Below are 14,007 nucleotides of genomic sequence, written 5' to 3'. Positions count from 1 at the left end.
AGTTTGAACCTCCATTTCTTTACGCAATCTATCTTCTCAGCAGTGGGGAGTATGGACAGTGCATCACTCTTTCCACAGATGAGCAGTAAATACCACCAGGAGGTCTACCAGTAAAACAGGAGAACAAGGTCCCCTCTATAGACTGAATATCGAGGGTTTCTTAGCTTTATGTTCCTGCTTTGCTGCCTACCGTACTCTTCCATGGAAGCCTATTGTACAAACAAGCGTTATTCTCTACTGGTAACAGGTGCAGTTTTGAGCATGTGGGGACAAGCCTGTGCCCAAGCAGGCTGAGGGGAGAGAGGATGGCACTGTGTCGGAGCTGTAAGCAGTGTGCATCTTTGGATGCTTGCTTGTATTCTTTCAATCTCTTTTGGACCCAGTGGTCTCCTTGCCTCTCCCAAGTCTTAGAAAATCAGGTCAGCATTAAGGACACAGGGAGATGGTCCTTTATGGTAGCATGGGGGCACTCTCTTCTCAAAGCAGGACAACTCTCACAACGTCCCTTCTTTCTTTTTTTCCCCCTTGGTCTGGATACAGCTAACTTGGAGGTTGTTCAGCAATGCTTGACTGGGACTATCTTCACCATTAGCTATGGCTTTTTTCTTTCTAAGATGAGATGTTTCCAAGCATTCTCACCTTCTATCTTTGTCAGTCCTTCCCCGCTGCTTAGTTTTATTTCTAACTTTGCCTGTCTGGCCCTTGCATCACGATGCTGCATGGACACCACTTGCACCTCCACCACCAAATTGCAGTCCAGAGCAGGAAGAGGCGCTTTTGCAAATGCCCGTGCAGCCAGGAGCGGCCAGGAGTCCTGGGGGCTGCCCAGGCCGCCGCCTTAGTGGCAGGCATGTGTCCTTAGTGGGAAAAGGGTCACTGTCCTAGTCAGCTCCTGTATGTTTCACATCCGTTTTTCCTTGGCTGTGTTTGTTGTTTCTGCTCTGTGTGCTTGTTCCTCTTGGGCAGCAGCCGCTTGGGTGACTCTGTGCCGGCTCTTTCTTCTAGCTGGCTTCAGTCGGTGTGATTTTTCCTCTGGGGGAGCTGTCTCTGGGGTTGTGCATCTGGAGAGGGCTGCTTGTGGGGGAACAGTGGGATAAAACCTCACAGTAGTCTGTTAGTATTGTTTTCTGTGCCGTTTTGCTCCATCAGCCTGCCCTCCGCTTTGGGCCGGTCACACGGGATAACAGCAGGGATCTGTGCTCCGAACTGGGGCTGCTCTGCCATCGCTGCCTGCAGGCCCTACGAGCATCCGGTTTGTCCAAAGGCTGTTATGGTGTGAGCTGAGCATCTGGGAGAGGGACCCGATAGGGCACGTGCAAATGCACCGCGGAGGCACCCCTGTTTATCGAGGATGGCTCCCTTCGCGCTCAGCTCTGTCCTCATCCTGTAGCTCTTTTCCATTACGCAGGACTCGAAATAAGTGACAGGCGCGAGTGGAAATGCTGTATGGCTACAGTGATGGCCCACTTTCCCAGGCAGGTGTGTGGACAAGAGGCCGCTTGGGAAGCTCGTTGTTTCGGAGGCGTTCGCCCCTGAGCCTGCTGCCGGGAGCTCCTGGAGCGGCTGGGTAGTGCTTCATGGGACGGTGAAGGATGAGGCCTGATCCTTTCTCTTCCTTGCAGGCTCTTATGAATGATCCCTGCTGGCAAAAGTACAAGGTTCCCTCATTTACTGCCTCATGGGGTCAGGTGGGCAAAGTGCTCCAAATGATCCTGTTGGGGAGCCTCTGATGCGGGAAGCACGCTGGGGCAGGCAGGGCTGCGTGCCTGGTGTCGAGGGGCAGTGCGACGGCGCAGGCGCTGCCCATGCTGCCCTCCGCCTGCCTCCCCCCCGCCGCTGGGACGCGGCTGCCTGGCAGGGCAGACCTGCAGCTTGCACGTGATGCCCCAGGAGCCCCCCAGGCCTGTGCTAACTCTTGGCTACTTGCAGTGTCTTTACTCCCAACATTATATTCCTGTGCAGAGAGTGGAGGAACTGGAAACCCAATAGACCAGCAGTGCCTGAAGATGCCCCCGGGCTGTCTGCTGAGGCCATCGCTGGCATCTGTTTTATGCCTGAGCTGCACCAGAGTGGTGGCAGAGGTGTCCCCAAAGGGAGGGGACATATGAAGGAGTGTCCCCACTTTTTTTCTTAGTGCACAAGCTGGTGGCAGGACATATGCAAGGTCTTACAGCAGGGCCTTGGGTCAGGCTGCTCTCAGGGCCGTGTCGCAGGAAGGTGGTTTCTGTTGGGTCAGGAAGTTTTGTCTCCCCTACGGTTAGGTGCTCTCTAGTATTCGTCTTGCGTGATCTCGTCTGTGGTCTGTTGAATTACGGCCTGCCCTTGCTGTCAAGGGAAGGTAGTGCTTCCACATCGGCCTGGTTCTTGTTGCTGTATGGCCTTGTATTTGATGTGCACCTTCATAGTGCTGGGATCTGCTGCTGGGCTCCCCCCGTGGAGCGGAAACAGGCACAGGAGCTCTGCGTGGTGGGAATGCAGCGCCAGCAGTCAGCTAAAGGCAGCCATCTTTCCCTCCTTCACCCACTACCCGCGTGAAAAAGCAGCGAGAGACATTGAATCCTTAACTCGTGCGCCCAAAGCGGGACTCGAGAGGGAGCAACCTGGAGTTCCCTCTCTCCTGCCCTGGCAGCCTCCTTTCCTCACCCCTGCAAGCCTGCAGGGAGCAGTCGGGTTTGGTTACTCATTCGTGGAGGTCAGGACTAGGTCTGGGTTTTTTTCCTTTGTGTTTAGGAAACGGTTTTACAAAACTGTGTGTTGAGCACGGGGGAGCAGGTGGCGTGCAAAAGACTTCTCAGCCTCTTTACTGCTGGGCTCGCGTTAACTCTCTGCCCTGCCTCCTTTTCTGTAATCTCTCTTTTGGTTGGCAGCATGAGCATTTCTGAGTGCATTGCAAACCCTCCCCGCCTCCTAGCATGACCTCGGTCACCAAACCACCTTGGGGCTTTATTTTTACTCTAGCCGTTTTGTTTCGCGTGGTAAGGTTGGTTTCTTTCCCCTAACAGAGAGAAGCCTCCTCTGGGGAGGAAGTAAAGAGTGCCAGGCTGCAGTTGAAGCTGGTTAAACGCTAAAACCACACTCCTAGCCTCTCTGGGCTTGAGACGTGACATTCAGCCATGCAGCTAGCCCTGGCTTTTTTGCCCAACAGTTGTTCACCCTCCCATGTCTGCACCTAATTTCTTTTTTAACTGTACTTTCTTTTTTTTCCCTTTTTTTCCCTTCAAAATACGGGTGAAATCCTTCTCTGCTGCAGTTTCTGCACTAGAAATCCCACCAGAGATGCTCTGTCTCCTTGTTTGGGCCCTTGATGTCCATTCAATACCGCTCTGCTATACCTCCCGCAGCTCCCTCGAGCTCGAGGAGCCTGGTGACTGATACGGCATGTGCGTGCATGTCACCTAGAACCGGCATGTTGCTTTCCAGCACAACTTGACCTTTTGTTGCTACCCAGAAAGTGAAGGCTAAGCTCTCGGTAAGAGTTTCCAGAAGTTGGTGTTAATTTTTTTTTTTCTTTTTAGACCATGTTGGTGGTTTTATTTAACTGTGAAGAACAAGGCAGGGACTAATGTGACTTGAAGGGGAGAGACACCGACATGTTCTCCTTCCGGTAACAGGCATCTGGTGCTAATGTGTGTTGAAGTATCGCGGTGGATCAGAGGTGGGAGTGCTACAAGGACGTCGATGACTTATGCCTGTGTGAGAGGCTCTGCTATATCCCAGGGCTCAGAGAGGCTGTGGTGAGGGGGGCAAAACTTCAATTCGAACAAGCTTTTCATACTCTAAAACCAAGTACAATCATCCAGAAACCGCCTTTCCCTGTCATTCACTCTTTCCTCATTTCCTCTCCTGCTGGTGCTGATCAGCCCGGGATTTGTGTGTAACCAAATCCCCTCCTGCTGCTGCACGTTAGTCCTTTCCCGTGGCAGCGAGTTTGATGATCCAGGCGCTGCAGTGTGGTGTTGGGAGGAGAGTTTGCAGCTCAGACAGCAGTACTGCAGGAATTGGCAGTGCTGGTAAAGGAAGTAAAATGTCTAATAGCAGGGTTGGGAAATTTCCCAGAGCAGGGTGAAGGCTGTTTGACTGATTTCTCTTGAGCTTTCTTTGTTAGTCTAACCTTGATCTCTGTCTGAACTTGGCCCAGTCCAACTTTTTCTCCTGTCTGCTATATGCTTTTTGGGATGGCACCTCTTATTCCACAGCCAAAATGGTTATTTCTGCCCTGGGGAATGGGCAGTGTTTATTTCTTTGTCAGCATTGAATGAGCTGTTTCCAGACAGGGTTCATATCCACCGTAGAGGTGGGTACTAGGAAAGAAATTTCCTTCCGGAGGATCAGGGAGTGGAACCTGCTTGAATCTGTGTCATTTCCTCTGTCCTTGGCTCTACTCTTCCTCCCCAGCAGCTTTCGTTGCTGCGCGATTGAAAGTGGAAAGGGAGATGCCTTCATGCCCCGGGTAAACTGTCTGGATAGAAGTGAAGGCTCTGGAAGTACCCTGCAGACGCAGCGGGGTAGCAGTGCTCAGCCCTCTTATGCCACTCGTGCCTGGACTTCTCCTGGTTGTGGAGAGCTGTGCTGAGCGCAGGCTGGCTGCAAGTGGCTGCTGTTATCCCTGCTGGTGAGCATGGCTGGGAGAGCAGGAGTGTGAAGAGCTGCGATAACACTCACGTCCTTCTGGAAGGCTCTGTCTCTGCTCAGCTTATTGTCCAAATGTCTTCTCTGTTGGCCTCTCTAATGCCTTCCTATGCCGTGTAGGGTTAGATCTCTTCAGTTTTCTCCTTTCTTAATTTCTTTGTTACTCTTTGGAGTTCCAATTACAGGCAAGTAAGTAAAACCAGGTCAACTTGGAAAGAGCTCTTTTTGTAACCCAGACATGAAAAGCATTTTGGAGCCGAAACCTTTCCTGATACTATTTGTTCACTGACTAGAGGCCTCATATCTCCCTCCTGCATGCTTGACCCCACAAATAATCCACTCTGCGGTAGTGAAGAAGGCTGACAACATGCTGGGCTATGTTAACAGGAGATCTTTTATGACCAGAACTCATCACACATTTCTCGGTGTCAGTTTTCTAGCTTAGGAAGGGGATGTTCTTCACTCTCAGCAAACTGTGTGTGTTTGGGTATTAGCTGCTTTTTGCTAGTTGGAGCTGCGTCAGTGCAAAGCACGCAGCTGTACCTGTTGGACAAAGAGTGGCTCTGTCCGGTCATCCTTCTTTCAGTGCTTAACCAGATGCAGTCTCAAAGAATTGAGCATATGTCCTAAACGACCTGCAGCACCAAAGCCAATTTATGAAAAGTTGTATGTTGGAAGTTAATTTGATATCTCAGTTGAGGACTCTCTCTGGCATGTTTGCATAGATTCATAGCATTTATGGCCAGCAGGGACCATTAGATCATCTATTCTGATCTCCTGTATATCACAGATACTTAAATTTCACCCTGCTACTCCTGTATGAAGCCAAATAACTTGTGTTTGGCTAAAGCAAAACTTCCAGAAAGACGTCCAGTCTTGAGAATCCACCCTTTTCCTGGGAAGTTTGTTCCAGGGATAATTGCACTGGTTCTGAAATGTTTGTGCCTTATTTCCACAGTGAATGTTTCTCTCTTGTTCTTTGCTATTCTGCTAGTGTAAAGAGCCCTTAAGTACCATGGAGGCACTTTGCACTTGCAATCAAATCACCTCCCAGTCTTTTTGATACACTAAACAGATTGAGCTGTTTAAGTTTTTCACAGCAAGCCATCATTTCTAGCCTTTGAATCACTTTTATGGTCGTTTTCTGGACCCTTTCCAAATTTTCAGCATCCTTTTAAAAATACGGGCACTAGAACTGAATGCAGTATTTCAGTGTCAGTCTCGCCAGTGCCGTATATAGAGGTAAGAGTGCTGTCCGGTGCCTGCTCTCTGCTTGGACCTTCAAGGGATGCATTAACCCTTTTCACCAGGCTGCATAGCCACTGTAGTCCCTGGAACCTTTGTGGAGTAACTGCTTGGGGTAAAGCCCTGGAGACTTATTCTACATGATCCCAGATACATAACAGCACTTTTGATGTTGGAAAAATCCAGATTTTGAACTGATCATTATTACATCATTACTTATTGCTCCATCCATCTTCATGCCACAGGCAGTTTGTTGACAGAATTTGTTTTCAGTTCATTGCTAAAAATGTTGCTAGTCAGCCTGTACCAACCACTTTCCATTCAGTTCAATGAGAGTTTTCTAAAGACCGTTGCTTTTTAAGATGCTGCTCAATTAGTTTTTAATCTATTTTTAATATACTGTATTTAGTCTAATTTGTTTTTCAAGAATGTTGCATGTTACTAATTTAAATGCTTTACAAGTGTATTGGAATATTTATATGCATATGATTTCTTTTTCAACCAAACTTGTAATTTTTCTGACCTATTTTTCATAAATGGAAAGTTTTTATTAAATAAGCATAGTTCTAGGTCAGACATTTGTTTCAGAGCCAGTGTAGTCTCCGCTGCCTGATTTTAGTTTACTAAAGTGCACAATTGTCTTGCCCTTGTTTCTCATCTCACCTGTCCGCTGCAGTGATGAAGGTGATGAAGGAAAAATCAGAAGCTCCATGTTTTACTGAGGGACTTCCTGAATGCCTTTTTCTCTTGCTGAAATGCTGGCTTGTAACTTCTTATAGCCATGAGATGTGTCCAGGAGTCATAGCTGCTGCAGTCCAGAAGACTGGGAAGGTGCGTGAGTGCCTGAAGTTCTCCTTAGCTGTAGATGAAATTCGTATGTCTCGAGCCCACAATACTTCAGCATTCCCTCTTTCTTCCGCAATATAGCCAATTGTATTTCACGTCTGTGTAGTGCCTCATGTTAAGTATCAGGATTCCCACTGGAATTGCTTCTATACTATGGAAATTAATCCAGTTTTGGGCATGACATTGAAACTGCTAAACAGAAATCTGCACTAGAATATTTAGCAAGAAGAAGCAAGGCGAGCTCTGTGTCCATTCATGGTTGCAGGTGGTATATGGAGAGAAATGATTAGGGTAATTAGCCCAGTTGGAATTTGCCTGCAACGCTATGGGTGTTTTGTAAATGTTGCAAAAGGTGCATACGATCTTAATGACCTCTTTGTCTCATCTCCCTTATGCAGATAGCCATTTGCGCAAAACACTTTCACCAGCACTGCCTCTAACAGCAAAGATCTCCTCCTAATATCTTGCCAGTTAAGCCCACTGCAGCATCACAGGCTTTCCCAGAAGCTCTTTATCGCTGCTAGGTCTTATTTGAATGAGAGACTGCCATGGAAAACGCCAGCCAGAACTGTGCCTTGCACGTTTGGGATAGCATGGGATAAAGGCTCAGGCTTGTAAGACATCTCCGGGAGAGGTAGTGGACTGCCTGCTGCTGTTGAACCAAGTCTGTGCAGCTCTGAAAAGCTGCCTGCGAAAGACGGGAATAATCTTAACAGTTAACATGGTGTATCTGGCCTCTGAGCTGGAAGTGAGAATATGGCATGGTTTGGGTGTCTGGATGTTTTTTCACCCAATCCCCAGCAAGGAAGCCATGCCTGGAAAAGCCTGGCTGGCCGAGAAAACCTGAAGATGATTTGGGATGAGTGTGGTACGTGTTTTGGAGCTGAGCCGTGTGGCTCTGTGGTCTGTATCCCAACCCCTTGTCACTGAGGATACTCCTAGACTTTGGAGAATGTCCTGCTGCGCTACAGTCCCTTCCACTCTGGTGGAGACAGCACATTTGTTACAGGCAGTCTTGCATCTGGTCTCTTGATTAATGGACTTGTCTTTTGCAGCCTATTTTGACTCTGACACTGCTTTCTGCTCCACAGATGCTTTGCTGATGTTGAAGAAAGTTTGCCTCGCTTGATAAAGACCAGATCCTGAAATTTACTTCCAAACCTGAAGTAACAATTTTTAACTTGAAATGGTTTTTCCCCAGGAGTCACTGCTCCAGAATCCTTCCCTTATTTGGTGCCTCCTTCACAGCTGGGACTGATGCTCAGGTGCCAAAGCTCTGTGCGCTCGTCGCCCCGAGCCAAATGGATCTGTGATGGGTGTGAGCACGGGAGCTCTGCTTCTTGGCCTGGTTCGTGCCACTCCTTTTCCTGCGCACCCTGATGGTGTTTCCTGTGTTTTCGCGCTGGGCGGGGAGACGTGTTTTGAGCCCTTTTTGGTCAGCGTGCGGTCCCTTGAGATTGGGTCTCGCTTTCTTCTTTTCTGGCTCAAGACACGACAAACCTTTCTTTATCCTGTCTGACTGCCTCTGTTCTGCGTGTTGTCAGGACGTACTCCCTGTGGCCTCCCTCTGATTTGAGCTGGCTGTTCTAGTACTGTTGCTATCTCTGCCTTCGCCTCTCCGCGAGCAGTTGTTAGTCACTGTTGATTTCTTCCATGGTAACGAATCCAGTTTGGTTGGCGGTGCAGTGTGCGAGCACTCCCCGAGCAGCGGTGGGTTGCTTCCTCTGGTGAGGTTGCCTCTTCCCAGGTGGATTTAGTCTGTCTGCACATGCTGACTCATGACAGCCGAAACAGCTGTTTTCAGCTTCAGGCACTACTGTGTGCAGGGACCCCTTCTTCTTCCTGACAGCTGGTTTGTTTTTATAACTAATGCCTTCACTATATGCTCATAACTTCCATATCTGTGATGCCCGCCTTTCAGCTGTAAGGGCCGAAGTCCATTTCTTGACATAGTTGCGTTGCTGTGTCAGCCCGACTTCGTGGGCTCTTCCCCAGCACCCACTGGGACTAGCCAGCCCTGCTGCCGCTGGCCGCAGAGCAGCGAGCAGTGCTGCGCGTGCAAGGGGAGCCCGGTCTTCCCCGGCGTCCTGACCTCAGCACGTGGATGTGCCTTCAGGGTACTGTTTTCAGGAAGCCTTTGGAGGGACCAACACTTGGGGCCGATGGACCATGCAGTGAGTGAAGCGAAGCTGAGGAGAAGTTACAGGTCTCACGCTAACGCCGTCAGGGTAACGAGCGCGTCAGGGTAACGAGCAGGTTAGCAGGCCTTTGGGGAAGTGCTCCCTTCCCCCGTGTGAATGCAGAACAGCAGGTGATGGGACTTCCTCCTTGCTGCCCCAAAGCCAGGCCGCGCAGTGGAAGTTGCCGTTTCCCTCTCGCTGTGAGAAGCAGCCTTTGACGGGAGGAGCAGGGAGGGCTCCCGGCGGGTGACGGGCGGGTGAGTCACTACAGAAGGAGTCATTCAGAGAAAAGCCCAGTCAAAGCGACCCGTGGCCTTAGCGTGAACTCAAAGATGAAAGGTCCAAAGTTAAGTGATGAGCTCATCAAAACCTTGAGGCTGTGAGAGAAAAAGTGGTGAAAAAAGCATGAGAGGTGCCTGCTTGAGATGCCCCTGCACTGGGGCACATGGGCCTCTGCTTGGGTTTGCTGGGCTCGTGCTTAAGTTGGCAAGAGGTATGAAACATGCTTCTTCCCTAGAGGCAGGTATCCTACGTTCATCCCTGCTTCCTTAAAAAAAAAAGTGTGTGTGTGTGTATGTCCCAGTTCAGCACTGGTTTCTGTGCTGTGTGCCTGGGTAGTCCTCGGGGTCTGCAGGTGGAAAGGCAGAGCGCAAAACCCCCCTCGCCAAGATGGGGGCGAGGCCGAGGCCCTGCCGAGCCCTTCCCTGCCTCCCTGGAGCCGGGCATCTCTGTGGGAACGCTCTGCCTCGTGCTTCCCCGCGGGGCGCGGGTGTCACTTTCCATTCAAGGTGGGGAGTTTTGGTACTCCCCAGCTGCCAGGAAAGCGGTGCAGCGTTTGCACGCTGAGAGCGGCTGAGGCTGTGAGCTGAACGTGGGCCTCGGAGGAAAGCGTTTCTGCCCTGTCCTATTTGTTCCTTGCCTCGCGTGCGGCCTGCCGAGCAGCGTCGCCGCAGGCTTGCCAGCAGAGGTAGGTCGAGCTGCAGGCTCCTCTCTGCTGAAGGGGAACGTCTCTTTTAAATACGCCCCCGTCAAAGGGCAGAGCTGAGGGACCCTCTTTTAGCAGCCCTTGCAGCCAGCTGAAGCACGTGGCCTGGCTGTGGGAGAAAGCCCTGCCTGCCACCCACCCTGCGAGGGCTCTGGTGCTTGAGCTGCAAGCTCAGAGCTGCCGGGCTTTGCCGTGCTGCGGTACTGGCCACGTCGCTGTCAGGGTATGTGGTAAGCGCTGGAGCCACCAAGCTGGTCACCAACTAGTTTTTTCCCCCCACAAGCTGTTGCCTGGAAAAAAAAAAAAAGTGTTAACAGTTTCAAGCTCTGAGCTTTCTTGATGTCCTAAGGAGGACGGTGGAGAAGCAGCTGTCCATGCTTCGCTAGACATGTGAATAAGGGCCCTCGCTTTGCCCCGCTGTCCCAGTGTTCCCCGGTCTCTTCTGGGTTTCATCTGCAGAGTTAATAAAATGGTGGCAAATAAAGTTGAGTTCCAGTGCAAAGGGCTCTTTAGGGCAGCAGTAAAAGAGTGAGTAAGCAAGAACCCCTTGCTGCGGGGGCCAGTTTAATTGGTCTGGCTTGTTTTATGAGACAGGTTTTATGTTTAAACTCACACATGGCCCAGGAGCGACTCTGCAGCAGGGCATCATTCTCCTGCATGGGTCCTGGGGGAATTCAGCCCAGATTAATTACACCAAACCGAGCAATCACACCTTGCCCAGCCACTTGCATCAGGAATGGCGTGATCCGAGGAGTGCAGCAAACGAGGGGGGAGCTAGTGCCAGAGCCGGAACTGCCCGTGATAACTGTCCTCCGCGGCCTGGAGGTACCTGCTGGTGGCCGTCCTGCACCCCGTCAGATGGGCCTGGTGCTGCCCCAGTCCTTCCTGGTGACCTCGGTCTCTTCCTCTGTCTGTGCCTCTGTTTCCCCCCGTAAATAGAAGTGCTGCTGCTGACCTTTATGGAGTGGTTAAAAATCTTGTGCAAGTGGGAGCGGAGCTGCGGTGTCCAGGCTGGGTCACTCCTGGTCAGCGTCTCCCTGCACGGTTCCCGGGGCCCCGCTGTTCTGATCGCGCTGAGGCTGCCCAGGTTGGTGGGTGCTAGGTGGACGCCTCGTGTCCTCGTGGAAGAGGGAAGAGAGGGCAGTCCCCTTCTGCTGTAACGCAGCCACCTCCATGGCCAAGCAAAGTGGCTGCTTACCCACCCACAGCCATTTTCAAAACAGTTTAGAGAAGAAGTGGGAAAGCCCGGAGCTCTGCTGAACTAGCAAAGGTGGTTTGGAGAGGTAGAGAGAAATTATTCAAGTGAGATTTTGGTGTTATCGAATCGAAGCGGGGCAGGAAGCTGCCTGTGCACCGTATGCCATGGACAGCTTCCTCTGTATCCCCTTAGCTCCACATTGCAGTAGCAATGCGCTAGGGAAATGCCAAGTCCTGCCCCGGTCTCGGTGGTATAGTGCTGCAGGCTTTCAGGGGAAGAAATAAATAAAATCAAAGATTCTGATAAAAGGGAACACAAGTTTCCTCTCCGTAGTTGCTTAAGGCTAGAGTTAGATGAAAAGGTACGGCACCGTCCCAATCCTTCCTTGCTTCTGAAAGCCGATTCTGGCACGGCACAAATGAGCGTTCCCAGCTTTGCTGCTGAACGCGGTGTTTGGTTTTCTGCAGAAAAGTGTTAACGAGGCTATTCCCCTCCCGCTCTGCACTGAGCAGAGGCTGCTTTCAGCCTCCGCTGGAATCGCTGAGCGCCGGAGAAGTTGCTTCTGTTTTTTTTCCGTTGGCGGGAAACAGTCGTGGGAGACGATGCATTTTGGGACTCCTTTCGAACAAGCCGTCGGGATGCCCTGAGCAGCGAGCGCCTCTGGGCTGTGCAGCCCTTCGCGCTTACAGGGCGCAAGAGGGATTTTTGGCGCTGAGCTGAGCCCGGCAGAAATCTGCCCCGCGGGCAGCGGAATCTGCGCCCGGGGTCTGGGCGCCTCGGGCGGGTGCCAGCGAGGCCGGGTCCCGCCACTGCGAGGGAGCTGAGGTCCCGGCAGAGGGTGCTGTGTCTCCACCGCCCTCTCCCTGCTCGCGCTCCAGCTGTTTGGCACTTGCCCTTGCCTGAGTGCATGATGTTTGTAAGAGTTTGGGCATGTCCATTTGGTTCCCATCTCCAGTGCCACCCCCAGCATCCAGGCCAGGTTCCTCTGTCACTGGGGACGTTCTTAATTCACAGGAAATCGGAGAGAGTTTAATTGTTTTCTCCTCTCTCTCTCTTTTTTTTTTTTTTTTTCCCATGCAGCTGAACAAAAGGTTCATCCTCAGTTTTCTCCATGCCCATGGGAAGCTGTTTACCAGGATTGGGTAAGTGTGCAGGATGTTTATTTTATTTTCCTACATTACAAGTCTTTTTGGAATTTAATATTGTTAGCAACTAAGCTGTGTTTGGAGCTGAGGGCACAGGGTGTGAATTCTTGCAGGCCTAGCCTCCTGGTTCCTATTCTCCTTACCCGCCCTCCAGTCCACGCTGGAGATTGTTTGGGCTTTTTCTTCCCCCACCTCAAGGCCTGGTCCTGCTCGTGCACTGGGACCCTCTGGCAGAGGCTGAGCTTGGCCGCCGATGTTGCGTGCAGGAGGGACTAGAGGCTGTTTCCTCTCTCTCCCATGCCCTAGCCATGCTCCTTCCTCCTGAAGTTTCCATTTTTCCTCCTCTCCGGTTGCCCCACTTGTAGCCAGCGGGTAGGTGGCTCCGGGGGAGTCTCAGTGGCTGCTGCCCGCAAGGAGTGCAAAGCTGTTGGGACAGAATGATCCAGGGGCCGAGAGCCACTGTCCAGAGCGTGTCCCGACAAGCCGTGCCCTTGGTCTCCTCGCTGCCATCTTGGTGAAAGCCTCGAAGCCGAGAGCTGTCCTGGCTGTGGGAACTGGTTTGTACAAAGCACCCTTGGCAATGCCTGCCGTAAATTGGTTTCAAATAATTGAAAAGCTATCCTTGAAGCAAAGCAAGTCCGATTCAGGCCTGGGCTGAGAGCCCAGCCCGGGGGATGTGCTTATGACCCAGGAGCAGAGTTCAGCCCAGCCGCCGGCAGGCTTCCCGTGGAGCTCTCCCCACCCCGCGCGCTGTCAGGTGCCAGTGGCGCTGAGCAGCGGGGGCGGTTGTACGGGGGTGGCTGTTGTGGCGAGACCTCACACGGGTCCAAACACAGTCTCTGCTCTCCCTGCAGCAACGGTGGTCTCTGCTTGAGCCTGCTGTTGTCTCATAAGCAGATGTAGTAGCATCAGCTCTGCTGGCTCCTTCGGTCCCTTGTGGGACTCTTGACTACAAATGAAGGGGTTGAGAGACCTTTTCCAGGCCACTTAGGCAAAAGCGGTGCAGATGCTAAGTGGCATCTTGTCCCAGTAACTGCTGGGCTTTTCTGCCTCAGGTGTGCAGTTCCCTGCCTGGGTCTGGGCCTGTCCTCCTCACTCCTTGGAGAGAAGGAGCATCGTGGTGCAGGAGATAGAGGAGCAGTGCAGGATGCCAGCAGTGACGCTGTGGTGTAGCCGAAAGCCTTGGCCCTTGCTTTGTACAGGGCACTATCTGAGGTGGCTAGTCAGGAGCGGCATATGCTTGACTTTGGACCCTTCTTATAGCAGTGGAAAGTAGGAGATGTGCCGGCCAATTTGCTGACGATCTGGGCCTCCGAGGGAGAGGGGGAGCAAGCCGCTCGCTGCCAGTGCTGCTGATCTCTGCCTGAGTCACAAGGCACCGATTATCTGATTGTGGGCAGCAGGCTGGCCTGCAGCGAGGAGGCAGAACTGGATGTCCTCCTGCCTGCGGGGAAAAAAGGAGCAAAGCTGTGAGAGCCCGTGAAAGGTTCGGTAACTGCACAGCGTGTCTACGCTGGAGGGCAGAGCATCCAGGGAGCTGCTGGTCCTCAGCTCGGCTGGGGCTGCGCTCACGGCCGAGCTCCGGGTTGAACGTGTGCCAGCAGGGGGATTAATGGGGATGTTGCAGTGATTGCTTGCACATTTGGCTCCTGAGACTTTTGTGAAATTAAGATGCAGCTTTTGAGGCCGTTGCTTCCCAGGACAGTCGTTTAGAAAACCCAAATATGTTTAATGGCAGAATATCCCCTGAAGTACTTAGAAAGGAACTAGAAAGTAATA

The 14,007-nt window shown here is 51.8% G+C and overlaps 1 protein-coding gene across 2 annotated transcripts in view; it reads left to right on the top strand.

The window, feature by feature from the left end:
- The window catches only part of SMG6 (SMG6 nonsense mediated mRNA decay factor), a 117,899-nt gene that overhangs the window by 14,458 nt on the left and 89,434 nt on the right, over positions 1-14,007 (top strand). For both annotated transcript variants that reach the window (XM_067309919.1, XM_067309918.1), the window contains exon 9: positions 12,164-12,225. In XM_067309919.1, the coding sequence (XP_067166020.1) occupies positions 12,164-12,225 (62 nt within the window). The remainder of the gene's footprint in view (positions 1-12,163; positions 12,226-14,007) is intronic.

The sequence above is a fragment of the Apteryx mantelli genome, chromosome 22 (genome assembly GCF_036417845.1).
Source record: "Apteryx mantelli isolate bAptMan1 chromosome 22, bAptMan1.hap1, whole genome shotgun sequence".
NCBI classification, from domain to species: Eukaryota; Metazoa; Chordata; class Aves; order Apterygiformes; family Apterygidae; genus Apteryx; species Apteryx mantelli.
This window is presented reverse-complemented; position numbering and strand designations above follow the sequence as displayed.